General features: G+C 47.7%; 1 protein-coding gene and 1 long non-coding RNA gene across 5 annotated transcripts in view; one reads left to right on the forward strand and one right to left on the reverse strand.

Annotated features, from left to right (window-relative positions):
* Window positions 1–258: 258 nt before the first annotated feature.
* On the reverse strand, window positions 259–830 carry LOC123381097. The gene is made up of 2 exons (XR_006587615.1): window positions 689–830; window positions 259–444 (listed from the first exon to the last, which is right to left on the reverse strand). It is a non-coding gene; the product is annotated as an uncharacterized LOC123381097 (long non-coding RNA).
* Window positions 831–1,024: 194 nt separating this feature from the next.
* The window catches only part of SMARCB1 (SWI/SNF related, matrix associated, actin dependent regulator of chromatin, subfamily b, member 1), a 34,103-nt gene continuing 7,630 nt past the window's right edge, over window positions 1,025–27,497 (forward strand). The window contains exons 1-7 of one of the 4 annotated variants that reach the window (XM_003994981.6): window positions 1,025–1,272; window positions 4,554–4,692; window positions 6,375–6,504; window positions 10,636–10,773; window positions 12,863–12,990; window positions 19,931–20,097; window positions 26,896–27,086. In XM_003994981.6, coding sequence (XP_003995030.1) covers window positions 1,180–1,272; window positions 4,554–4,692; window positions 6,375–6,504; window positions 10,636–10,773; window positions 12,863–12,990; window positions 19,931–20,097; window positions 26,896–27,086 — 986 coding nt within the window. In that variant the 5' untranslated portion in view covers window positions 1,025–1,179. Of the gene's footprint in view, window positions 1,273–2,842; window positions 3,067–4,553; window positions 4,693–6,374; window positions 6,505–10,635; window positions 10,774–12,862; window positions 12,991–19,930; window positions 20,098–26,895; window positions 27,087–27,497 lie in introns of those variants that run through there. The other 3 variants (XM_003994980.6, XM_023241717.2, XM_045041112.1) reach the window with 3 other exon arrangements.

The raw sequence follows: 27,497 nt of genomic DNA on the forward strand, positions 1-27,497 counted from the left end.
CATCTACCCTGGTGGGACTGGAGTGGCTTTGTAATTGATTCCCTGCTTCCCCGCTGGCCCCTCAACATCCTCCACCAAGTGGTGGCCACTTTATCTGGTCATGCCACACCGCAGTTTTGATCCTAAAATACTTTGTTTCTCACTGCTGTCAGGACAGGAACAAAACTCATGGTCACCACAGCTGACCCCACCTAACCCTCAAGGGTCTCCCTGCCCTGCCCCCCAGCCCCATGTGTATCTTCTTGATAGTAGCACCTATCACAGCTGCAATTTTATTAGACTGAACCATATGAAACCGTCAGCAGCGGGCCGTTTTTGATCTGCTGCATTGTGCAATCAAACACGGATGCTTTGATGCTTTCATTATTGTTAGCCCCAGTCCTGGCTGTAAGCTCTGCAGGGCAGGCCTATCTAGTTTCGCTCAGCACCCCACGGCTGTACTTGCTGTAGACACAGAATGCAGAGTTAAGGAAGAGTGCAGAGAAATGGAGAAGTTTCCCTCCCCTCACCGATGCCCCAGCCAAACCAAATACCACCTGGGCCTTGGAATCCTGCCAAGCCTGGGGAGCCTTTGCCCATGCCAACCCCTCACCCAGTGTTGCCATTCTGCCCATCTCCACAGCCGCAGGAACACCTGTGGGCCTGGAACTGGGGTATCTGTTCCTAGGATCCCTCTTATCTACTCAACTACACTGCGTGTTTCGGGTGGTGAAACTGAGGCACAGGTAGCTCTGGCCTCCTCTTGGCCTCAGGCCTCGTTTTGCTCCTCTTCCACTGGGCTGAGTTCTAGTCCCAGCTGTGAGGCTGGAAAAATCACCGCTTGAGTCAGGGCCTCTGTTGCTATTTCTGTCCGTGAGAAATTCTTCGGAGTACCTCCACTTGGGAAGCAGTCTGGAAGAAACGGGTCGCGGTTCCTTTAAGCGGCCCGAAGGGGCGCTCTCCAGCCTTTTGTTAGGGAGGCGGTGGCGCGCGCGTCAGCGTCAACGCCCGCGCTTGCGCACTGAGGGCGGCCTGGTCCTTTGCGGCGGCGGCTGAAGAGCCCGGAGGCGGCTCTAGCACCTGATCTGTCCGCCCTTCGCCGCCCGGTCTCGGCTGTTCTCGGCTCGGCAAGGCTCGGCTCCTCCTCAGTCCTCCCGATCCCTTGCAGCTCGGCCTCGGCCGCCCGCCTCCGCCGCCGAAATGATGATGATGGCGCTGAGCAAGACCTTCGGGCAGAAGCCCGTCAAGTTCCAGCTAGAAGACGACGGAGAATTCTACATGATCGGCTCTGAGGTAGCCCGCCGCGCGTCCTCACCCTCCCCAGCCTCGGCCCCGCGGGAGCCTCGGGGCGGGTCTGCTTGCCGGGAGCGCGCGTCTCCATTCATCGCGGCGGGCGGGCGCGTGCGCGCGTTGCGTCAGGGCGGGGTGGGGCCTGTCTGGCTCCGCCCCGCGCACGTCGGCTGTCTGGGATTACTTACTTATTTCGTCTTGGTGGGGGTCGCCCACTGCTGCCAGGGCTTAGGGCACTCCGAGGAGCCACTGGTTCCATCCTGAGTTGGTACAGCTCCAGCCAGCCGCAAAGAAACGGGATGTTTCGGTTAGCCCCTGGGGCGCCTGGAGGAGAGATTTCGGAAGCTTCGCTTGTATCCCTCCTCCATTGCTGCGTTTGGGATCGTGAAATCTCAGATTGAAAACATGGGGTTTACTGATGTCTCATCTCGCAAAGTGTTGGTTGCTGTTACTTACCAATGAGGAAATAGGGAGGAGGATGGATATCCTGTGTTGGGTGGATAAGGCCCCAGTCCCTGAGCTAGATCAGTTCAGAACCAGTTGACGCTTTGGCTATCTTGAATTTAACTCAGAATTATGAGGAAAGGATTCTAAATATCTTTGATTCTTGACCAGAAGTGACAGCATTTTTATGAGTCAGCTGAACAGCTGATTTTAGGAAAACCCTACACCTCGTCCTTCAATGGGGAGTTTGTACTAAGTCTACTGTTTTTCCAGGTTGCTTCAAACTACCCCTTTTTGATCCAAAAGCAATCCCCAGCTAGTGTATATTCCTTCTTTTTTTTTTTTTAATTGTGGTATATGCAGTTCAGATGTGTAAATACCAAGCTGTAGAGTCTTTCCTGTATAATGAGGTAAGTGCCAATCCTGGAGAGCTAAAGCAGTTTCAGAATGCCCAGGGTTGTCTTTCCTTGTAGTGGTGTTCAGTATCCTATGCCAACGTTTCATTCTTTTTTTTTTTAATAGTTTTTTTTCTCCCCTTCACAACTGAACATCGCATGAATGAATGACCCCCTGTGGTTCCTGACTTGTTTTAGTTGGATCAGGTTAGGATACCACTGTTGTCAGTAGTATCAGGACTTTAGTGTTTCCATTTTTCACCAAGTTTTGTAAAACAAAAAGGGCAGGATGCAATACGTTTTTCATGTTATGACATAAATGCTGCTCTTCAGATATTACTGGGGAAGTGGAGTCAGTGCCTATCCATGTGCCACAGCTCGGAATCGTCCTCATTGACCAGTAGGAAGCTGCCTAAATGTAGGATAGAAGGCACTTGAGGAGTTCCCAAATGATACTGGGCAGGTTGTTTAAAGAAGCCTTTAACCGATGTAATGGACAGGAAAAGCAGTCAGTTTGGCTTTGACTTTCAGTGGGTGCTACTTTTGAGAAGGAAGCTTTCATTTATTAGGTGGAGTATATTTGAGAGGGAGCATGTAGCCAGATGGGAAGAAGGGCTGTCTGTTTCCTGGTAACTTTTTTCATGTGTGGGAGATGCTTAGACTTGATGGCCTCAAGATCTTCCCCATAACATGCCTTCGTTTCTAGAAGGCTAACTGCAGTCTTCTCTTTCAGCCCTGTTGAGTAAGAACAATTGTCCTGAGACCCAGTCTATAGAGTCCCACATGGGAGAGGGGAGAGACATCTACTCTCTTGGGCCAGGCTGAACATCTGGAGGTCTGAGAAGGGTTCAAGATCAGGAGGCTGACTCTTGATAACCAGAAGCTCCTGTGACAGCGTTGGGTGGTGGATGGCCTGCAGGTCCCTTCCCCTTGGAAAACAGGCACCATATTCAGAGAGGTGGGTCGGCCATAGCAACACATCCAGTGCCCCCATGCCACATCTGTGGAGCAGCTTTGGGAAGGCATGTGTGATTGCAGCAAGTGCGTGTGTCACTCTTCTCCCCCCATCTGCAGGCAGCTGTGTTCACTAAGCCAGAGTCACAGAGCTGAGAGGACCCTAAGAAATCCCCAGGTTCACACCTTCATTTTACATCTGGGAAACAGGTCCAGAGAGGGCACAGGCTGGTTTGGGGGAAACCCAGGAAGGCAAGCTCCAGTCTCCAAAGTTCAGGGGTCTTGGGAAGGATCTAGGCATCCTGGAGCACTATAGGACCTGCAATAAGTTTATTTATTTGAGAGACAGAGTGTGTGTGAGCAGGGGAGGGGCAGAGAGAGAGAGAAGGAGAGAGAGAATCCCAAGCCTGATGTGGGCTCGAACTCAGCAAAGCCTGAGATCGTGACCTGAGCCAAAATCAATAGTTGGACAGTTAACCCACTGAGCCACCCAGGCGCCCCTGTGGCCATTCTTCTGTTAGGCTGTTCAGCAGCTCTGGTTGTCAATCATAAAAATCTTTGATTCATGAAAAATGGAGAAACACATTTAATAAACATACTGTGCTGGTTAGGTAAATGGGAAAAATAATAGAAATGGTGCTTCATGGGGCAAAGTTCAGAATTGCTCAGCATTTGACAGGTGAGTAAGGAGACCCAGAAAAGGGAGGTGATTCCCAGTAGGAGGAACCAGCACGTGGCACCCAGTCCACTGGCTGTCCTTTGCCATGTGGTCATTTTGACTCGAGTGGTCATTTCTGCAATGTCAGTGAAATAATTGAGTTTCTTTATAAAAACTTTGAGACTAGGTTTCTTTTCATTAAAGAAGTTATACTTTGAGTATCTGTTATAGATAAACTGAAGCTATTGTTTGAGGCAATAGTGATTTATATAGCAATCTGGTGATTGCCAGTAAGTGTTTTTTAAACTCTCGGAAAATTCTTTTGGTGTTCCTGGTTTGAGTTTGTTACTAAACAAAGCAACAGGGGCCATGGGGGAAATTATCCTACATCTGTCCAAAATTAAAAGACCTTTTTGGTGTTTATGGCATCATAAAAATATCAAAGTCTTGTTCTTAAGATAAAAGAAAGTCAAAGGGGCCTTACATTTCTGGAAAGTGTTTGGGATCCTTAGTTTAAAGTCAGAATCACTTTGAGCGTCTCAGTGAGCTCTGGGGGTCTGCCCCAGAAGCGCCTGGTCAGGCCTTTTGGAACTTAGCCCTGTCGTTAGGATGCAGATGGTACTGCCCCCGCCTAGAGAGGCAGATGTGGGACAGATGTGCACTGCTATTGAACCCTTGATGTCAGCAGAATGTGTTTTTATGGCTGCAGAAAGCCTGGTGCCTGGAGGCCAGCTTGTGCTCTGTTACTCGGTCGGCAGAGCCTCTGCACCAGGACCCTCCCTTTCTGCATCAAGATGTGACCCTCATAATGAGCCTTCTTGCTTTACCCATAGGTGGGAAACTACCTCCGTATGTTCCGAGGTTCTCTGTACAAGAGATACCCCTCACTCTGGAGGCGACTAGCCACTGTGGAAGAGAGGAAGAAAATAGTTGCATCGTCACATGGTAAAAAAACAAAACCTAACACTAAGGGTGCGTCTTCACGAGGGTTTGTAAACCTGTTTCAAAACCACTCGCTTATGTCATGAAGTTAAAACGTTTTCACTCCAGAGTGTCTTCACTGCAGCCCTGACCTTAGCGTGGCAGGAGCACGTGAGGGGCAGAGTCGCTGCAGAGCACGCTATGCAACTCAGGCGACAAAGCAGCTTCAGGTAGCCAGGGGTCCTTTGTCAGGTATTTTCAGCAGGGCCAGTGCGGGGGGGCGGGGGGGAGCGTGAGGGGGGCAAGTCTGGGACAGTAATGGGTGCTGTGAAGACATGTTGGTCTCAAAACGTTTTAGGAATGCTGTGATGCTCTGCCATCTGCCGTGGGCGTGTCGCCATAGTCACCCTCCATGCAGCCCGAGTGGTGGGTGGTGGCCCCAGCTCCCACTCCCCTCTGGGGCTTTCACCGCTTTGCTTCCCAGAGCACCTCCATCCCGTAGCACTTCGTTCTGGCAGCCAGTGTGCTAGAGCTCATGTGCATGTCCTTGCGTGGTGTGCCTGAGGTGTGTGCCTGGGGCTTGGCGGGTGAGCTGCCTGATGCTAGAGAGCCAAGTGTGCTTTGGCTCTTCAGAAGATGCTCTTCAGATGCTCTGAGGGCTCCATCAGGGGAGTCTCACTGTACGTTTTGGTTCGGATGCTATGCGATGTTTAGCAGGTGGCGAAACTGCTTTGACTCGGCTGTGGCCCCTTACAGAGAGCTGCCCTGGGCCTGGGTGAAGACTCTGCCTGAAGCCGTGTGTGTGTGTGTGTGTGTGTGTGTGTGTGTGTGTACACTTCACAGTCTGTCCTGTTTGGTTGTGTCTGTAGGTATTGCTGTGGTCTTGTCCACTGTGGGCAAAGTAGTGGTTCTTTTAATGCAGGAGCCGGGGCTTCTTTTTTTATCTGCTGCTATGACATTGCCACTCACTCGCTTTAAAAAGTCTCCTTTTTATCCTCCCTCTGCCCCCCAGTGGAGCACCAGTCACTAACGCAGTGAGTTCCTAGCTTTGCTTTCCCCTCCGCAAGCCTCAGGTGAAGTCTCAGTGACTCTTCTGCCTTGTGCTTTGGAGATACCTTCCCCATAACCGGTTTGTTTCTCCAGGAGAAGCCAGTCTGGACCTGCAGACAGGTAGCAGCTCTTGACCGAGGTTCCCTAGGAGAGCTGTGGGTCGAGTTGCCTAGAATCTGTCCTGCTTCCCAGATAGCACGTGTTGACTGCACGGTGCCGGGAATTCATGTTGGGTGTGAGGCAGCTCTTTGTAACTCTCTGGGCTCTTGTTTTAAAAGAAAAGTATTTTTCATCTTTCATTCCATCTCTCCACTTTGCTTCGTGTCATGGATTGCAGTTGGTGTCAGACCTCTTCCCACTGGTGGTATCACTCTGGAGCCCCCCCCCCCCCCCACCTTTTCCCCATTGGCCATGCTGCACTGTAGCTGCTGCTGCCCTGTGCCCAGAGCCAGTGCTCCTGGGACAAATTAGTGCAAGTAAATCCCATGGGAGCGTTTTCTCAGTAGGACCTCTAAAGCACTCGGTCCAGATTGCCCTTTTGGAAGAGGCCAGCATTCAGCAGTAGTAAGGTTGACACTCGCTTTTCCCTCCTGCATGTGAGGACCTCGATGTGCTGCATCTGCTGGCTACTGCTTCTTGCTGCCCCACCAGCAGGGTGACCGCAATGGTGTCTCTGGTTACAGATCATGGATACACAACCCTGGCCACCAGCGTGACGCTGTTAAAAGCTTCAGAGGTGGAAGAGATTCTGGACGGCAATGATGAGAAGTACAAGGCCGTCTCCATCAGCACGGAACCCCCCACCTACCTCAGGTAATGTACTCCCAGCCAGGACGTGCTCTCAGGATAACACCCACAGATATTTTTCTCATACCCTAGAACTTGTTGGGGTTAAATTGAACCAAAATACCTTTAAACACTTCACCTGCTGTGCTTACAAATTGTCTTAGCCAGGTTGCCAAGTTTCTTGTGTGTCTGTGGAATTTCTAAGACATGAAAGCCAAGTCTTGGGTTCTGGAAAGTCATTAGAAGTGGTTTGAAAGTGGGACTAATCTATCAGAAAAATGAGTGGCCCAGATAAACTCCCAAAAGAAACGAGCAATAGATCTTAGTGTGTGAGCTTAGAACCTTTAAAAAAGAGTATTTACAGTAATAATTAGACAAGTAATTGAGAGGTGATTATGTTGTAGAGTCTGTTCATTCATATTTATTTTTAAAATTTTTTTCATTTTTTTAAAGTTTATTTATTCTGAGAGAGAGCGAGGGCACACGTTTGAGCAGGGGAGGGGCAGAAAGAGGAAGAGAGAAAGAATCTCAAGCAGGCGCTGCACTGTCAGCACGGAGCCTGATGTGGGACTCGAACCTATGAACTGTGAGATCATGACCTGAGCTGAAACCCAAGAGTCAGACGCTCAACTGACTGAGTCACCCATGTGCCCCTTTTCTTCATTTTCATAGGTATTTTTCTTTGGTTTTGATTCATTCAGATTTATAAGAAAAACCTGGGTACCCCAATAGCTAAATAGGTAAAGGGTGGGCCACCCTGGAAGCATAAGGAGTAAACAAATAAGGAGATGATGTTTGTCCTCGTGTAACGTTAAGAATTCAAAGTAAAACAGATAAGCAACTATTGACATAAAGAGTTGGGGAAGATACAATAGAGCTGGCACATGCAAGCACCCTGCACAGGCTTTGGTACACGGGCATGGTCATGACATCAAACCTGTTTTCATTGTCTGACCCATTAATTTCACCCCTAAGAATCTGTCCCAGACAAACAACTTCAAAGAACACCGCCACCAACGGAAACTATTATATGGAAGGAGGTAGCATTGTGAGTAATAATGGCAGTGAGTACCACTGCCCAGTAATAATGGAGCCACTTGAGTGTTCAGCCTTAGGGAGAGGCTGACTGAGTGAAGATACAGCCAGCTGAATAGACTAAGGTATTACAGACTAGGATATAGACCAGGATAGACTAGATCTTGGAAGCAGGTAGACTGGATAGATAGGTAACTGTTTATGTCATAACTAAGTAGACCCTGCGGCAGCCAGAAATGTGGTTTGCCTGAGTGATGTGCAGAATATCTAGAATGAGTGCATTTACGTGCACAAAACCCCGGGGGGTACTGAGGAGGAGGGAGAGGAGGGTTATTGTTTCGAGTGATGTGGTTATGGAAAAATCATTTCTTTCCAGATTTTCTTTCAACTTTACTATTGAATTGTTTTCATAATCCTCCCCACAACCCCCATGTAAAGGTGGCCCACATCCAACTTGGCCAGTGTTACAGATGTGTGCTCTGCAGATTCCTCTTTCCCCAAGGGATGCGGTAAGAACATAAGGATGGCTAGACTTTCCTAGGGAAGTGGCAGAAGAAAGTGATGTACATATGGCTGGGGCTTTCAAGTCTGCACATGTCAGCCAGGAACCTTTTATGGGGCAATAAACACTTCTTGATGATCGTGTCATATGAGGAACAGCTGACGGAGGAGAGTACTGTTACCCCAGGGGTCAAAACTACAGAGACGGTTGGGCATTGAGGTTCGCGAGAAGCTGCTTTCATGGGCTCTGTGCTCAGGAAGAGCCTTCCCACTGCCCAGTCAGCCCCACAGGAGGACCAGCACCTCCCCTCCTCATCACTGGACAGGCTAGGCAGAGGCTGGATGTCCCCCTCCCTTGGGCAGACCTACTTGTAGCAGAAGAAAGGTTGAATTATGTGACCCAGATTCTCGGATTTGGTGTATGATGTACTCACTGTGTCTGACAGAACTTGCACTCTACTTTAGATAGTTACCTGACAGAGGTTTGGCAGAATAGCCCAGGCCTGGTTATGAACTAGATCACTACAGAGATAGGGCAGGAGTTTTTAGGGTGGAGGGGGAGCCTCAGTGCCAGCTTTAGGAGGCTCAGAAAAGAGGTGGCAGTCTAGACCTTAGGTTCCCAGATACGGGCCCAGCTACATTGGCATCACACATGGAAGTTGTAAAGAACCCATATTCCTGGGCTCAGAAAAGAGGTGGTGGTCTAGACCTGAGGTTCCCAAATACGGGCCCAGCTACATTGGTATCACACATGGAAGTTATAAAGAACCCATATTCCTGGGTCCTCTCCAGAGACAGGAGTCCCTTGGTCTAGGTGGAGCTCAGAGCTTTCCTACTTGAAATTTCACACTCTGAGGGAGTCTGCAGCCAGATTCAAAACCACTGGCCCAGTAGCTCTAAGCCCTGCCCAGATTAGTTCCAAGTTCCTCCTTTTCCCAGGCCTCTGGCATTGGTAAGGCTGGTCATAAGATCTGAGCAAGACTTGGGTACAGGAGACTTGATTGAGTCCCAGCAGAGTTTGGTACTGTAAATCTCTCCCTGCCCCCACCCTCAGTCAAGGGGTGCTCTGGGACCACAGCATCTGAGGTGCAAGTGGTCACAGCTTTAATTTTTCTTTTAATGTTTATTTATCTTAGAGAGCGAGTGAGTGGGGGAGGGCAAAGAGAGAAGGAGACACAGAATCTGAAGCAGGCTCCAGGCTCTAAGCTGTCAGTACAGACACAGGACTTGAACTCATGGACTGCGAGATCATGACCTGAGCCGAAGTTGGACACTCAACTGACAGCCACCCAGGCACCCCAGTGGTTCCAGCTTTAGAAGAGAAAAGAGTCAAAGAGCCTGGGGCCTGGGCAGGTCATGGCCACTGCTTCTGGTCCTCACCACCACATGGAGAGAATGACTACAAGCCACATCTCCTCATCCCTCCTGTGAGGACAGTGAGGGAAGGGAAATTGAGTGGTTGCCATCACATCCTTTAAACTGTAGCAAACAGTTATGGAAGGAGATGTGGTACAGGTGTTGGGGATGTAAAAGTGAATGACACACAGCTGCTGCCCTTACAATGCTCAGACTTGTTAGGGAAGGCAGCGTCCGAGGATGATAAAATGATGTGCAGAGCATAGTGGGAACCTGAGCGCTTGCCTTTCAAAGCCAGCACTGGAGCTTCAGATTAAAAAAGCCTTTTGGGGGGTGCCTGGGTGGCTTGGTCAGGAGAGCATGTGACTCTTGATCTCAGGTTTGTAAGTTCGAGCCCCATGTTGGGTGCAGAGATTACTCAAAAATAGAAATCTTTAAAATAAAAAAGCCTTTTGGTATTTTCCTAGTAGTAAAAGCAACCTGTAATTTGGACAGAAGAGTGAACCCTTGATGGTACGTGGGTTACTTAAACTACTTTGAGCCTCACTTTCTAGAAAGTTTTTACTAACCCAGCTTCTCATACCCTACTGGTCTGGACCCTTGCAAGGCAGAAGCATTATTGAAGTGTTATACTCTGGCTGGCCCATATATCTAAAAGAACGGTCTGATCTTGTCTCTCCCTTCTTCAAAGTCCTCGGGGACTCCCAGCTGCCTGCTGAGTACAGTCATTTCTCATGGAGCACACCTGCCCCTAATCGGGACCCTCTCCATGTCCGCCTCTCCAGCCCTAGTTGAGGCAACAATCTATCCGTGCTTCCTCTCTTCTGCCGGCCATGCACTTCCTGAAACGCCCTCCCCATTCCGGTTGTTCCCCTACCCCCATCCCTAGTGAGCCCCAACTCCGTGCTTAAGGCTCTACTCCAGGGTCTGCTCCTCTGGGAAGCTGCTTCCTTGTGCACATTCTCCGCAAGAAGGGAGAGTGCTTTCATGGAGTCATGCCTGGCACATAGCATGTTACACTATGACTTGTGCACTGGGCTGGGGGCTGCTCTGCTGTGTTGGGGTCCCCTCTGTACCCTTCCCCTAGCCTGGGTGCCTGTGAATGGGTGCCAGTGGGCGCCTGAGGAGTAGACACGTACAGAGTCTAGGGTGCGTAGTGCTCACCACCGGCGGGGGTGCAGTGGGCATCCATTGACCATGACTTAGAGCCTGATGGCCAGTATCGGGCTCCTAGACTGAGCAGGGGCATTTCTCACATCTCTCCAGGGAACAGAAAGCCAAGAGGAACAGCCAATGGGTGCCCACCCTGCCCAATAGCTCCCACCATCTGGATGCTGTGCCCTGCTCCACGACCATCAACAGGAACCGCATGGGCCGGGACAAGAAGAGAACCTTCCCTCTGTGGTGAGCACGCCTCACCCTCCACTGATTCTGCCTCAGTCCTCAAACATGTTTTAGCCTCTTCCTCTCCTCTGCCTTGACCTTGTGTTTCCTAAAACACGCTGCCTTCTTGAAACTGTTCCCCCTTGGCTTCTAGGACAGCTGGTTTCTGGCTTGCTTCAGTTCCGAGCTCTGCCTGCTTTAGTGTCCCTGCTGTCTCCTGTTTCCCAGTGTCTCCAGTGCTCCTGGAAAGCACAGCCCTTGGATCTTATCTTGTGGTTTCAAACGCCATCCCACTGAGACCCCACCATTAGTTCCCTGTGGCTGCTGGAGCAGATCACCACAAATGGGGGGCTTAAAACCACACAAATCTATTTCTCACCGTTCTGGGACCAGGAGTTTCCATGCAGCAAAATCAAGGTGTTGGCCAGACCCCACTCCCTCTGGAGGCTCTCGTGGTGGGGCGGCGGGACAAGCTGTTCCCACCTCTTCTGGCTTCTGGTGGCTGCCGGCATTCCGTGGCTTGTGGCTGCATTACCAGCATGTGCCTCAGTGGCCACACGGGCTCCTCCTGTGTGTGTGAAACTGCCCTTCTCTTAAAGGACGCTTGTGTTGTGGTTTAGGGCTACTTGCATAATCTCCTCCTAAGATCCCTAATTATATCTGCAAAGTTCCCTCCCTCCCTTTTGCCATATAATGGTCACAGGCTCCAGGGATTAGGACTAGATATCTTTTGGGGGGCATTTTTCAAGTTCCCACCCCACTATCATCTCTGCAGCCTAGCCTCACCCCTACACGCTGTCCTCAGGTATCTCACACACCGCTTACAGATTCCTCCATCCTGGGACATAGTAATCCCACCCTTCCTGCACTCAGGCCAAAACCCTACGACTCTTCCTCCTTCTCCAACCACAGAACTAGTCTCAGCAAATTCCTGCCTTCTCAGCCTTCCACGTGTCCAGAGTTGGACCACCCTTGGCCAGCTCCTCCTAAGATGTGGACCCCCTCACCCAGGGCAGATGGCTCCTCTCCTGGACGCAGGTCTTCCAGATACCCCGTCACATGCCCACCAGGGCTGGAGTCCGTGTAGTGGCCCCTCCTCTCTGGCCTCATCCCCTGCCACTGTCACTCTGCATCAGTCATGTGAACCTCTTCACTGTTTTCAGAGCCACCCAGAACACCCAGAAGCTTCTGCCTTTATAGTTCCCTCTGCCGAGAGCTCACTTCTTACCAACATCTGCATGACCCTCCCCTTTTCGCTCTTCCCTTTCTTCCCTTCCTTCCCATCACTGGCTGACTGTCACTTCTCAGAGCTGCCTCCCCTTTGGTAGAATGGCTGCTCCTGTCTCTGGCACTCCTGTCCCTTTCCCTGTCCATGTTTCCTAGAGCATTGGTGTCTGGCATGCAGTGTGCTTTCCTTGTTTGTCATCTGTGTCCCTCCCAAGAGTAATTTTCAGCCTGCTTTATTCCACTGACACCTTTAGGGTCCCCTTGCTCTCCAGCGTTCCCTCCATCTCTTCCCCGGCATCTTCCCTCTTTGTCTTCCTAAAATACAGATATGACCACGGGACTGCCTTGCCCTGGGTTCTCCTGGGGCTCCCTCATGGGAGAGGCTGGATCCCGCAGCCCAAGATGGAGAAGCGTGGGCACTGGGACACCCATGCTACTCCCCGCCCCCGCAGTCTGCACCCCATCTCTGTGCTCTTGCTGTGCTTCCTCAATAGTTCCTCACCTCTCCTGCACCCCTTGGCTTTTGCTCAAGTATTTCCTCTTCTGGAGATACCTTTTCTTTCCTAGTTACCAGTGAAAGTTCTGCCTGCTTTGGGGCTTAAATCTCCCTCTTAGGGTATGTGTAGGTCATATCCCACTGCCTAAGGCTGCAACTCCCTCTCCCTTCCCTGTGTGTCCTTGAAGTATGGAGCACTGCCTCTGTGACCCCAGGACCCCTGCTTGCCTCATCTCTGCTGGCTCAGCCCTTAGCTGGAAAGTCCCCATAAGAAGTGGGCTTTTCTCCTCCGGCCAGGTTTGCAGTGACAGGCGGTGCAGGGAGGGAAGCCCTGAGCATGGAGACCCATGGCACTCCTGGCTGACTGTGCTTCCTCTTCACTTCCAGCTTTGATGACCACGACCCAGCTGTGATCCATGAGAATGCCTCCCAGCCTGAAGTGCTGGTCCCTATCCGGCTGGACATGGAGATCGACGGGCAGAAGCTGCGAGATGCCTTTACTTGGAACATGAATGGTACGTGGGAAGCTGGGCTCTGCATGGCCCAGGCCCGGCTGCTGTGTGAACAGACCTTTTTCTTGCCTGTTGCCTGCTGTGCTGGATCCTGGACTCTGGGTTCAAATCCTGCTTCTGCCACCGTTTCCTATGGGCTGAGCCCGTGAACCTCAGGTTCCTCCCTCCCCCAGTGAGATTGGGGTGTCAGGGGTCAGCCATGATGCAGGCTGTCAGTCCACAGAGCTCTATAATGACCTTGATGCTGCTCAGACCGATTCTGCTGCCTGACCGCCTGCACACCACCCTTCAGCCCTGCCCACCCCTCTGGCCTCTCACGGTACCATGTGTGCAGGCTTGTCCCTCTGTCATCCCCATGAGGTCTGCCCTTACTCTCTGTTCTTCCTCTTTTTGTCCTCGCTCTGTAAGTCCCAGGTCAGATGGTTGCTCTTCCCTGGTTCCCAGAGTCCAAGCGTGACTCTGCAAATGAACCAGAGAAAGCACAGGAGACGTTCACCATAATACTTAGTCCTTATCCCATCTAGGAAAGAGGACTGTATGAGTGTTTATTGCTTCTTTATTGTTTTCTTGAATCTTTCAGGCTTTTTACAACACATTACTTATATTAAGACCGAAACCAAATAACAACACCCCAAAGAGTATCATTTTTAAGTGAAGAAAAGTTTAGAATTCCCAGAACCTCACTGCTCCTAATAGTTTTTTTGCCAGTCACTTCCACATGCAGATGTATTTAACAGAGTTGTAATTGTAGTGCAAATACAATTTTTCTTCACTTGTAAGTGTCTTCCTGTTTTCCTTGGTCTTCATAATTGGTGCACAATTTTCTGTTGAGTTGTGGTGCCTTAGTTTACTAGAACTCCTTCTGCTATTAGATGTTTCCATGGCAGAAAACATAACGACTTACAGCTTGTTTCTCCCACAGGGGATTTCCTCAGGGAGGAACGTGTGTGGTTGTTGATACGTGGTTGCCTTAAGCTTTCTGGAAGGATTAGGCTACTTCCTTTGGTCATCTCCTGGCACTTGGTGTGCCAGGCCTGAGTCCAAGGGCCTCTGCCGAGCCCTGGGAACAGGGCCTGAGGGCCGAGTGTCTGTCCTCCAGGGTTGACAGGTTAGCTGGCGAGAGAGGATGTGGCCAAAGGGAGATGTGGTGAGGGGTTTCCAGGAGGTTGTATTGAGTGTAGATAGGGCAGGTGTGGTGGTGATACTCCCAACTCGGGCACAGGACAGCTCATGAGTGCTAGGCCATGGCCAGTGCTGTACATCCCCTATTATACCACTCCGTGCTTAATCTCAGCAGGCCTGTGTTATAGTTAATTCATCTCTCTCTCTCTCTCTCTTTCTCCCTCTCTCCCTCTCTCTCTCTCTGTCTCTATCTCTCTCTGTCTCTCTCCATTTCAACCCCTTAGGTCAGGGATCTTGTTTTTTATTGCTGCTTTTCTTACAGCATTTGGCACAGAACCTGGCCATAGATCATAACATAGGAATTTAGTTGTTCAGATTGACTCAGTATGTGTATTACCTTGTTACTTTCCTTTCAATAACACATAAAAAGCCCCAACTATTTATTTAAACTTCCACCCTATTCCAGAAGGAGTAAGGCATCTTACATGAGAACTCTTAGTACAAAAGAATAAAGCAAATGCAAAAGGTGTGGTTAGGAAGAATTGGGTGAAGGGGAAAATGGAGTAAGAAGATACAAAATGAAGTGAGTGCTCTGGTTCATACTCACAGTTCAGCGGGCATACGTTGCTAGGGGAGGGCATGACGCTCGGACCTTTAGAACCAGGCAGAGACAGGATGATCAGTTCTGCAGTTCTCAGCATGGTCAAGGTGAGCAGCCGCTGGTGGCTCAGAAGCAGCAGAATCACACATAGCATTTGAATTAGAAGCTTTCCCCCTGACCCTCAAGAAGTGGACACAGTATAATGCAGTGAAGACCTGCATCTGTCCAGGAACTCTGCCATGAGCTTCTCCAAGCTGTTCCCCAAAGGAGCCCTTACATAACATTCCATATCCCAGTAAGTGTAATTTGGTCCAGACACTTGGAGAACCAAACTAATTTTGTTCTGTGAACTCTTCCTTAGTGGTATTTATGTGATTCTTGGGGTGCCTGGGTGGCTCAGTTGGCTAAGCGTCCAGCTCTTGATTTTGGCTCAGGTCATGATCTCATGGGTTCATGCATTTGAACCCCACATTGGGCTCCACGCTGACAGTGTGGAGCCAGCTTGAGATTCTCTCTCTCCCTCTCTCTCTGTCCCTCCCATGCTTGTGCGTGCTCTCTTTCTCTCTCTCTCTCTCAAAATAAATAAACTTTATGGTCTGTGATTCTTAACTGGTGGTTAGGAAGCCACACCCCTGGCATGGTAGTTAAAAGCACATGTTCAAAATTGCTGGTGATTTTCATAGTCCTACCTAATTTACTTTGAAATTTCAAGTAACCTTAAAGGTGAGTGTGAGACTCTTTATCACAAAGGGTCCTAAAAATGTTGAGCAGCATGAACAAACTACATGTTCTTCAGAACCAGGACATTCTTCATAACCAAGATTTGTCTCCATCCAGCTTTTGGTAGGTATCAGTTAACAGTGAGTTCAAGGTTATCCTCTCTTAGAAGGACATGAAAGAGAGTTTATCTGAATTGCTGGTGAATTATAGCATCATTTGTCTCAATAGCTAGCCTCCTTGGGGTGTGTTAAAATTCTCCAGGAAGAATGAGCTGCTGAACAAGGACACATCGATGCCAGCTTGGCCCCACTGGGGGCAAGGGAATCCTAGAGCAGGGCCAGGAACTGCATCAGGAAAAGGGGTGGAATCTGCTCCTGCACACAGGCCAAGGGTGATCAGGGCCCTGCTGGTTAACACTACAGGGCATGGCTACAGGAAGCAGGTTCTAGAGATATATATCCACATGTTCACTTTGGATGCTTAAAAACCCCAAATGACAGATTCAACAAGCTGAGAAGATCTCAGCAGTATAAACCCAAAGAAGTCCACGCCAAGATGCATCCTAGTTAAACTTCCAAAAACTAACACAAAAGATCTTGAGAGCTGAGAAAAATAACACCTGACTTCTAGAGAAAGACCTGGAATAACTGCTGATTTCTCATCCGAAACTGGAGGCTGGAGGCTGGAGGACATGGCACATGGTTTTTCAAGCACTGAAAAAAAAGAACTGCCAATCTTGAATCTTACACCCAGTAAAAATATCCTTCAGAAGTGAAGGGGAAATCCTCAGATGATGGAATACTGTCACCTGTAGACCTAACCTAAAAGAAGGGAGATGATAAAAGAAGAAACTTTGGAACATCAGGAAGAAAGAATATGATAAACAAAACTATATGGGTAAATACAATAAGCTTTCTTTCTCCTCTTAAGTTTTCTAAATTATGCTCAGCAGTTGAAGCAAACCTGATAATGCTGTCTGATGTGGTTTTAAATGTATGCAGAGGAAATATCTTTCTTTGAGAAGTAAGCTTTCTGTACTTAACTTGAATTGGTGAAAATATATACATGGACCTGAATGAAAGTATCACATACCAAAAATTTTAAGATATAGTTAAAGTAGTGTAGTTTGTAGTATCAATTTGTAAAGTAGGGTAATTTGTAGCATCAGTGTTTATATTAGAAAAGTAGAAAAGTCTCAAGTCTGTAATCTAAGCTCCCACCTCAAGAATTGAGAAAAAAAGCAAAATGAAGCCAAGCAGAAGGCAGGACATAATAGAGCAGAAGTCAGTGAAATTGAAACTAGAAAATGATGGAGAAAATTAATGAAAACACAGCTGATACTTTGAAAAGATCAGTAAGGGGGTGCCTGGCTGACTCAGTTGGTGGAGCATGTGACTCTTGATATCAGGGTTGTGGATTTGAGCTCCATGTTGGGTGTAGAGGTTACTTAAAAGTACAAAAGAAAGATCAGTAAAATTGATAAACCTAGCAAGATTGACAACAAAAGACAGAAACAAAAATGATCAAATTCAGCAACGAAATGGGCTATCACTACAGACCCTGCAGATATTGAAAGGGAGTATTACAAAAGCTCTACCCACATAAATTTGAGAATTTAGACAAAGTGGATCAATTTCTTGTAAAAAACAAGCTACCACAATTCACTCAATATCAAATAGATAGTTTGAGTTGTCCTATCACTACTAAGAAATATGATTCATAGTTTAAAACCTCCCCAAAAGGAAATCTCCAGAGATTTCTGTCTCCAGAGACAGATGGTGTCTCTGGAGAATTTTACCAAACATTTAAAGAAGAATTAATATAAATTCTCTTGCAGTCTTCTCCAGCAAATAAAAGAGGGAACACTTCCCAGTAACATTTTACAAAGCTAGAATTATCTTGATCTCAAAACTAAAGACAGTACAGAAAAAGTAAACTATAGACCAATATCCCAAATGATTATAGACACAAAAGTGCTTAATAAAACGTTAGCAAACAGAACTAGATATAAAAAGAATTATACACCACGACCCAAGTGGGGTTTGTTGTTCCAGGGATGGATATCTAGTTCAATATTTGAAGATTGATCAATGTAATCCACTATATTAACAGACTAAAGAAGACAAACCAGATATCAGTTGATGCAAAAAAAGCATTTAACAGAGGCACCTGGCTGGCTCAGTCATTAGAGCATACAACTCTTTTTTGTTTGTTAGTTTTTTAATTTTTTTTTAATCTTTATTTGCTTTTGAGAGAGTGTGAGCAGGGGAGGAACAGAGAGACAGGGAGACACAGAATCTGAAGCAGGCTCCAGGCTCTGAGCTGTCCACACAAAGCCCGATGTGGGGCTCGAACTCACGAACCGTGAGATCATGACCTGAGCTGAAGTTGGACGCTTAACTGACTTAGCCACCCAGGTGCCCCTAGAGAATACAACTCTTGATGTCAGGGTTGTGAGTTCAAGTGCCGCATTGGGTAGAGAGCCTACCTAATTAAAAAAAAAAAAAAAGCACTTAAAACATTTATTCTTGGTTAAAAACTCTTAAGAAAAATGGGAATAGAGGGAAACTGCTTCAACTTAATAAAGAGCATCTGCAAAATATCCTGTGTCTAACATTTATTTAATGGTGAGAGACTGAATGTTTTCTGCCTATGATAAGGCAAAGATACCTGCTCTTATCACTCTTGTTCAGCTTAGTGTTGGAAATATTAGCCAGAGCAGTAGGGCAAGAAAATTAAATAAAAAACGTACAGATCAGAAAGAAATTAAACTGTCCCTATTTGTAGATGACATGACTGCATAGAAAATCTCAAGAGATCTACAAAAAACCCTGCTAGCACTAAGAGTTCAGCAGGGTCACAGGATACAAGATAAACATGCAAAAATCAATTGTATTTCTATGTACTGTTGGTGAACACATGGACATTCAGAAATACATTACCATTTACAATCACTCCATAAGAAAAGGAATACTTTGGTGTAAATCTGACAAACATGTTCAGGACTTATATGTCCAAAACTACAAAATACCAATAAAAGTAAAGATCTCAATACCATGTTCATGGATTAGAATACTCAAGATGTCAATTGATATACAAGTTTAATGCAATTCCTGTGAATATTTCAGCAAGGCTTTTTGTACATATAGACAAAATTACCTAAAATTTATATGGAGGGGCACCTGGGTGCCTTAGTCAGTTAAGCATCAGACTCTTGATTTTGGCTCAGGTCCTGATCTCACAGTTGGTGCATTCAACCCCGCATCAGGTTCTGCATGGACAGTGCAGAGCCTGCTTGGGATTCTCTCTCCTTCCCTGCCCCTCCCCTACTTGTGCTCTCGCTCTCAAAATAAACTTAAAAAATATTTTAAAAAATAACATTTATACAGAAAGGCAAAGGAACTAGAATAACTAAAGCAATTTTGAAAAAGAAGGACAAAGGAGGAATCACCCTCCCCAATCTTGTCTTCATATATAGCTACAGTAATCAAGGCTGCATATTAATCCACAGTTCTCTCAAAATAAAAAGTTTAATATAAGAAAATGCTTTGCACAGTGTACTCGTAGGGTGCTTCATAGGACACTTCAGCTTTATGCTGCGCTCTCCAAAATTATACTTGGCTTGCTGTATGAGTTATTGATCGTAGGCTGGTTGAGTGTTCTGGGTCTGTCCTGATGGTATTGTTAGGATGGCTGGTCTCTAGCCCTTCTGGGTCAGTGAGGAAATACGGGGTCAGTTGTTGAGCAGACCTGGTTCTTGATGACAGAATCATGCTATGTGCTAATGAAGTGATTCATCCTTGGCCACTGCCTTGTCTGGCTCATCCCAGAAGTGGTGCATGGTCATTAGAGTTTGGGTTACAACAACAGGGCAGAACAGAGAGAAAACATTTGACCACATGGGCCCTTCTTGTAATCTGGCCAGTTGCAGATGGTCCCTACAAGTTCACACCTGGTGTGGCTACATTTCCAGGAGGCAGGGTCCATTACACACCTGCATGTCTGTTACATGTGTGTTGCCTGGAGAGTCAGAAACAGAGGAAGGGTCTGTGAAAAGCCACAGAGCAGCCTAATATCTCTGAGGGATTTTTTTTATTGGTGAGGAAGTGGCAGATGGTTGTGTGCCCGTGGGACACTGACTTTAAAGTGATTTATCTGGAAGGAAGCTGTTATTTTTCTCGGGCTTCCATAACAAAGTACCAGACTAGCTGGCTTAAACAACAGAAATCCATTTCCTCTTAGTTCTGGTGTCTAGAAGTCCCAGATCAAGGTGTCAGAGGATGTGTTTGTGGATGAGGGCCAGGAGGGGGTGGTGCTCATCCTGTGCTTCCTCCCGCAACCCCATGTTGGGAAGGGCCACCCTCAGTTGTCATCCTCTTCATCCTCAACTTTGTCAGGGAGGTCTAGCAGAGGAGGAAGGGGATGGGAGGTTGGGGCCAAACATGGTGAGGTCAGGTCCTGCAATCAGTTAGCAATTCCTGTCCTTTCTCCTGATTTCAGAGAAGCTGATGACTCCTGAGATGTTTTCAGAAATCCTCTGTGATGACCTGGATTTGAACCCTCTGACATTTGTGCCAGCCATCGCCTCTGCCATCAGGCAGCAGATAGAGTCCTACCCCACAGACAGCATCTTGGAGGACCAGTCTGACCAGCGTGTCATCATCAAGGTAGGCAGCTCCTGGGTGGGCCCTAGGGTGCTGAGAATACACTGAGGCCTTAGTCAAAGCCTGTCTTTGGGGTCCATGCTGTGGGATCAGACTTCTGGAAAACCATCTTTTGGGTAGCTCGTGGCTCTTTACCCCAGGAAAAGTATGGGCTGATTTCTTGGAGGAAGGTCTCATATTCTGCATGTCTTCAGGGCACCACCAGGCATTGAGCAGAGCCCAGGTGGTGCTCCAGAGGAGATTATGCCAGCTGCCAGGCAGAGCAGGGAAGCCCATAGTGAGAGGAACAGTGGTGCCACACTCTTCCTGTGGACTGGCTGGGCCAAGCACACCTCATACCATGTAGTAACCTGCCTCAGGGCTGGGGGGAGATGCTGCCTTGCCTGTTGTGTTACAGGTGAAGAGGTTGCCACATGGAGAGGTGAGGTCACGTGCCCCAGACTGCCCAGCTGAGAAGTGAGTGCTGAGATTTGGGCCCAGGCCTGCCTGCCTCAGAGCCTGCTTGGTGTGAAGTGGTATCTCATTGTGGGTTTGATTTGCATTTCCCTGTTGATTAGTGACGTTGATTAGTATCTTTCAGGTGCCTGTTGGTCAGTTGTAGATCTTTGGAGAAATGTGTGTTCAAGTTCTTTGCCTTTTTTCAATCAGATTTTTTGTTCTTTTGTTGTTGAGTTTTATGAGTTCTTTGTATATTCTAGTTATCAGTCCCTTATTATACAGGTGATTTGCAAATATTTTCTCCCATTCTTTGCGTTTTTACTCATTTGATAGTGTCCTTTGCTGCATAAAAGTTTTCATTTTGATAAAGTCTGCTTTGTCTTTTTGTTTGTGCCCTTGGTCTCCTATGTAAGAACTCATTGCCAAATCCAATGGCATGAAGCTTTTTTCCTGTTTTAATAGTTTTATAGTTTTATCTCATATACTTGGGTCTTTCATCCATTTTGAGTTAGGCAAGGGTCCAACTTCATTCTTCTGTGTGTGTGGATAGCCTGTTTTCTAGCACCATCTGTGGAAATGACTATCCTTTCTACATTGAATGGTCTTAGCACCCTTGTCAGAAATTATATGCCTGTATTTTTGAGAGTTTATTTCTGAGCTTTCTATTCTATTGGTCTATATGTCTTTTTATGTCAGTACCACACTGTGTTGATTACTGTAGCTTTGCAAAAAGTTCTGAAATGGTTCGAACCCACGAACCACGAGTCAAGTCAGACACTTAACTGACTGAGCCACCCAGGCACCCCTTTCAAGATTGTTTTGACTGTTCAGATTCTATTTAAGTTTAGGATAGATTTTTATTCTATTTCTGCAAGAAACATTGTTGAGATTTTGATAAGGATTACAATGAATTTGTAAATTTTTTTGGATAGTCTTGGCATCTAAATAATACTTAGTCTTGGGGCACCTGGGTGGCTCAGTCAGTTAAGTGTCTGACTCTTGATTTCGGCTCAGTCATGATCTCATAGTTGGTGAGTTTGAGCCACATCTTGGGCTTCATGCTAACAGTGTAGACAGAGCCTGCTTGGGATTCTCTCTCTCTTTCCCTCTCTCTCTTTCCCTCTCTCTCTTTCCCTCTCTCTCTGCCCCTCCCCCGTGCTCTCACTCTCTCTCTTCTCTCAAAGTAAATAAACTTAAAAAGGTAATACTACATAATAATAATAATACAATATAATAATAATATTTTGTAGTATTATTTCTTTAATTTCTTTGAGCAGTGTTTTATAGTTTTCATTGTACAAATTTTTCACCTCTTTGGTTAATTTGTAAGTATTTTATTCTTTTTAATGCTATTATAAATTAAATTTTTAAAAAATTAAAAAATATATTTTTTTAATCTTTATTTATTTTTGAGAGAGAGACAGAGTGTGAGCAGGGGAGGAGCAGCGAGAGAGGGAGACACAGCATCTAAAGCAGGCTCCAGGCCCTGAGCTGTCAGCACAGAGCCCGATGCAGGGCTTGAACTCATGAACCGTGATATCATGACCTGAGCTGAAGTCAGACACTGAACCGACTGAGCCACCCAGGCGCCCCTTAAAAATTATTTTGTTCATTTATCTTGGTTTATTTTGAGAGAGAGAGCATGTGCACACATGCACAAGCCCAGGAGGGGCAGGGAGAAGGAGAGACACAATCCCAAGCAGGCTCCGCACTGTCAGTGCAGAGCCCGATTTGGGGCTTGAACTCAGGAACCATGAGATCATGACCTAAGCCAAGATCAAGGGCCGGACGCTTAACCGACTGTACCACCCAGGCGCCCCAAATGAAATTGTTTTCTTAAATTTTTTTTCACATTTTTTATTGTTAGTGTATAGAAACACAGCTGATTGTGTGTTGACTTTGTATCTTGCTGCTTTGCTGAACTTATTCATTCTAACAGTTTTTTTGTGTAATCTTCAGGGTTTTCTATGTATAAGGTTATATCATCTGTGAGTAGAGATAACTTTACTTCTTCTTTTCCAATTTGGATACCTTTTATTTCTTTTTCTTACCTAATTTCTCTGGCTAGAAATTCCAGTACTGTGTTGAATAGAAGTGGCAAGAGCAGGCATCCTTGGCTAGTTCCTGATTTTAGAGGAAAATGTTTCAGCTTTCACTATTGAGTATAATGTTCACTGTCGGTTTTTTATATATGGATTTATTAGGTTGAAGTAGTTTCTTTCTTTTTGTCGTTGTTGACTGTTTTTATCACAAAAGGATGTTGAATTTTGCCAAATGCTTTTTCTGCATTGAGATGATGATGTGATTTTTGTTTTTCAATCTGTTAATATGGTTTATTACATTGATAAATTTTTGTATTGAACTATTTTTGCATTGCTAAAATAAATCCCACTTGGTCATGGTATATAATTCTTTTAATATGCCACTGAATTCAGTTTGCTAGTGTTTTGCAGATTTTTAGATCAGTGTTCATAAGGAATATTGGTCTATAGTTTTCCTTTTTTTGTAGTATTTGGCTTTGATACCAGGGCGGTGAATTATGAAGTGTTCCCTCCTCTTCAGTTTTTTGGCAGAGTTCGAAAAGGATTGGTGTTGGTTCTTCTCTCGGTGCTTGGTAGAATTCACCAGTGAAGCCATCAGGTCCAGGACTTTTCTTTGTGGGGAAGATTTTGTTTATTCATTCAGTCTCCTTACTAGTTAATTTCCTTCCTTCCTTCCTTCCTTCCTTCCTTCCTTCCTTCCTTCCTTCCTTCTTCTCTCTTCCTTCCTTCCTTTCCCTTCCTTCCTTTTCCTTCCTTCCTTCCTCCCTCCCTTCCTGCCTTCCTCCCTTCCTTTTCCTTCCTTCCTTCCTTCCTTTGTTCCGTGGAGCTTGAACTTGTGACCTGAAGATCAAGAGTCTCATGCTGTACTGACTGAGCCAGCCAGGTGCCCCACTAGTTAATTTGAGAGAAATACAAATCTGTTTTTCTTAACCCATTTTAGTTTCATATTATGGCCAACTAACAGGAAAAGGGCATGGGGCATCTGGGTGTCTCAGTCAGCTGAATTTCTGACTTCAGCTCCGGTCATGATCTTGGTGTTTGTGAGTTCGAGCCCTGCATAGGGCTCGATGCTGTCAGCTTGGAGCCCATTTCAGATCCTCAGTCCACCCGCCCCCTGCGCTCTGCCCCTTCCCTGCTTGCATGCCTATGCGTGCGCTCTCTCTCTCTCTCTCTCTCTCTCTCTCTCTCTCAAAAATAAACATTAAAAAACAAAAAAAGATAAAAGGCATAATTGAGAAAGAAGGGGAACTTCATAGGAGACAAGTGGAGGGCAATGGGAGCCTTACCTGCTTTCTCATGCATAGCCTGTCCCCTCTAAAGGATGGCCCTGAGAACTCTGCTCTGTGCTGTGTCTTTGTCATGTTAACTGTGGTGGGGATGTGGTCTTATGGGGTTAGCCACACCCACCAACATGCTTCCAAATGGATGGGGTTGGCCACAGGCAGGGTCCTCATGAGACTGACCAGTTAGCATCCCTGACATTTTTCTCAGAATTTTTCTTTTTCTTTTTCTTTTCTTTTCTTTTCTTTTCTTTTCTTTTCTTTTCTTTTCTTTTCTTTTCTTTTCTTTTCTTTTCTTTTCTTTTTTCCTTTCCTTTTCCTTTCCTTTTCCTTTTCCTTTCCTTTTCCTTTCCTTTTCCTTTCCTTCTTTCCTTTCCTTCTTTCCTTTCCTTCTTTCCTTTCCTTTCTTTTCCTTTCCTTTCCTTTCCTTTCCTTTCCTTTCCTTTCCTTTCCTTTCCTTTCCTTTCCTTTCCTTTCCTTTTCTTTTCTTTTCTTTTCTTTTCTTTTCTTTTCTTTTCTTTTTTTTAATTCTGACAGGGCTTCCAAGCAGCCATACAGAAAGTGGTCAGGCAGTTGAAAACCTGTCTGGGGTTGCCACCATCTCTCCTGACCAGAGGCTTTCTTGGTGACTAGACACTTGTCAGCTGTTGGCCCCTTTAAGCCTTCCATCCCACCTGTAATCCCCACCGTGGGACGGTGTCAGCTGGTAGGTAGACTTTGGGAGACCACCCCCAGGTTGGGTTCCCTGCCTGGTTCTGGCGTGAGGTCTCGCTGGCACCAAAGTCTGACACGGCTGGCCCAGGGAAGCTTTGCTGCCGTGGGACAGTGCCGTGTTTATCAGGTCAGAGCCCTCATGGGCATTGTGACCTAGGGGACACCACCCATCTTGTAAGTGAGGAAACTGAAGGTCACACCCAAGGTTTTGGTCAAGAGGACTCAAGGAGAGCTGGGTACTTCTTTGAGGATATTCTTCCTTGTATGGCTCCTGGGACATGGTGGAGGACAGGAATCTTTGCCATGATGGCATCTGAGGAGTGTCTCTCTTCACAGAGCTGTGCCTTAGCATGGAGTGGCCACTTAATAGATGTTCTTGGGGTCTCTGGGACTATAGCTCAGACCTGGCTGCCTTTATGGGGGCACCTGGCCCAGGTTGGCTCTCTTCAGCTTCAAGGGTTTGGGGGGGACTCAGTGCTTCTCCTAAGTCTAGCTGTCAGGCTCTACGGGGCTGGCAGACTTCTGTGAAGGTGTGTGTGGTGATACGGGTTGTGGCTGGGGAGCCTGGCCCCTGTGCTGCATGCCTACTCAGGAGTCCTGGCCCTGTCTCATCTCTGCACCTCCTCAGGGTCCAGCCGCTCCTGTCCTCACCACCCTACCATCCCTACAGCTAGATGGCTACCTCCAGTAAGGGTCTCAGTGGCAGCCAGTGTCTCTTCTGTGCTCCAAACAGGGCTTCCAGATCCCTCTCTAGAAGCTGGAGGCCTTAGGACGGCCTCAGGCCCAACTTTGCTCAGGACCCTTCTCTCCGAGGAGCCACATGCCCTGCTCTCTCTGCCCATGCAGTTCTTCTTAAAATGCTGCCTCCCCCAGGAGGCCTTCTTGGGCCTCCTGGCTAACGTGGCCACCTCTGTACTTTCTGTTCCTCCCTTCATTTTCTTCTTAGGACTTGGTGATGTGTGACATATACCATGCATTCACATATTTAACTTGCTTAGGTGTCTCTCCCCAGCTGGAACATCCTCCACGAAGATGGTTTTTTGTCTGTCATACCCACCATTGCATTCCCTGTGCCTCTCCGTGATAAGCACACAATCTGTATTTTTTTAATAGACACAAGCATTAATGACCAGTTGGCAGGGGACAGGCAACCCAGTCCACATGGTGGCTAAGATATGGCACCAGGCATGCCAGGTATGGCACCTGGGGCAGGGCTTGCCGGGCCTGGGTGTGGATGGCTACACCTGTTGGTCCTGTTTGTTTCTTTTTGATGTTTTTCTGTGGGCTGACTGCTGCATCATGTCTTTCTGGTCCTAGCGTGCCCTTGGGGCTCAGTGGGCATTCGTTTCCTGTGAGGGGAAGGGACAGCTCTTCCAGCTCCATTCTGTAAACCATCATTCATTGCCTAGCATGAGCAGAACACAGAAATGGGAAAGGACCCAGGCTCATTGGCAGTGAGTGGAAGGTGGTATACAGGGCCCAGAGGTGCAGAGCTTCATGAATGGGGACAGGGAGTGGGGTCCCATGCTTCTTTGAAGGCAGTGGAAAGGCCCCAGTGGCTGTGGGCCCTGAGCAGTGGCCACCCTGATCTTTGTCTTGAAGAGCTGAGCACTCAGGGACAGTAGGGTGAATGAGCAGTACTGTGGCCTGGAGTACTACTGAGCAGTAGAATGAGCAGTACTGCTCACCTGGAGAGCAGTGAGGGGTGGTCCCAGTAGGAGGAGTCTCGTGGATACAGTGCCCCAGGACACAGCCAGACCCTCAAGAGTCCTTCCTGTGTGTCTCAGTGATGCCCTGTTTCAGAGCAGGCCTGCTCATCTGTGGGGTGAGGAGTAAAGATGGTGATTCTGAGTGCAGGTGTAAGTGGGGAGCCCTGGGTCACAGGCTAGGTTCTGTCTTGGTCTGGGTGCTGCACAGGCGGGGCCTGGACCCTCTTCTGGCTGTAGTTTACATGTCAGCAGGATATCTGCTGGGTGCGTGGTGGGCAGAGTTGGCTGTGGGCCTCTGCTGCCCACCCAGGCTTTGCCTGTACCTTGTGGGCTATTCAGGTGGGGTGTGCATCTAATGTGAGATGGGTAGCTGTGCCAGGCCTTGAGCCAGAGCCCCTTGTGGCAGCCCCAGGAGGTGCGTGGTGTCATCTCCAATTTCTGGATGGGGACCTGCGGCCAGAAGGACAAGGGCCAGCCCCAGTTCTCAGCTAGTAAGTTGTGGGCAGGGTCCAGCCCGGCCTGGTGGCTCCCTAGTGGGCTGTCTCATTTCCTTGAGGCCTCTCCAGGTAGGGTACGGTTCTGACTCCTTTAACTTGTGTTCTTTGGTTCTTGTCCCAGCTGAATATCCACGTGGGAAACATTTCGCTGGTGGACCAGTTTGAGTGGGACATGTCAGAGAAGGAGAACTCACCAGAGAAATTTGCCCTGAAGCTGTGCTCAGAGCTGGGGCTGGGCGGGGAGTTTGTCACCACCATCGCGTACAGCATTCGGGGACAGCTGAGCTGGCATCAGAAGACCTATGCCTTCAGGTAGGATCCCAGACAAGCCCCGCCCTCCTTTGTAAACCTGTTTTGGGGAAAAGACGTCTCCCTGTGTGTGGGACATGACAGCCTTCGGGTCTGTCTGGAGCCCAGAAAAACGGTCTGGCCATGGGCAGCCGCAGCCAGCTCAGCGGCAACTTGTTGGCTTGTTCCTCCCGCCTCCTGTGTCTCAGTGGTAGGGCTCCCCACCCTTATCATGGTGGGGGTGACTCTGAGGAGGTGGTTTATCTGGCCCCTCCATCCTCCAGCACCCCCACCCCCTGCCTGGGACCATCCTCTGTTGCCGAAAACCCCTCCACACCTCCACCCTGCCGCCACCTCTGTATTCTCCCAGACTTTTCCCTCTCTCAGGGTTGGGTCACCCACCCCAGGGTTTGTCATCTGATGGACTTGCCTTCT

This window comes from Felis catus, chromosome D3 (assembly GCF_018350175.1).
Source record: "Felis catus isolate Fca126 chromosome D3, F.catus_Fca126_mat1.0, whole genome shotgun sequence".
NCBI lineage: Eukaryota > Metazoa > Chordata > Mammalia > Carnivora > Felidae > Felis > Felis catus.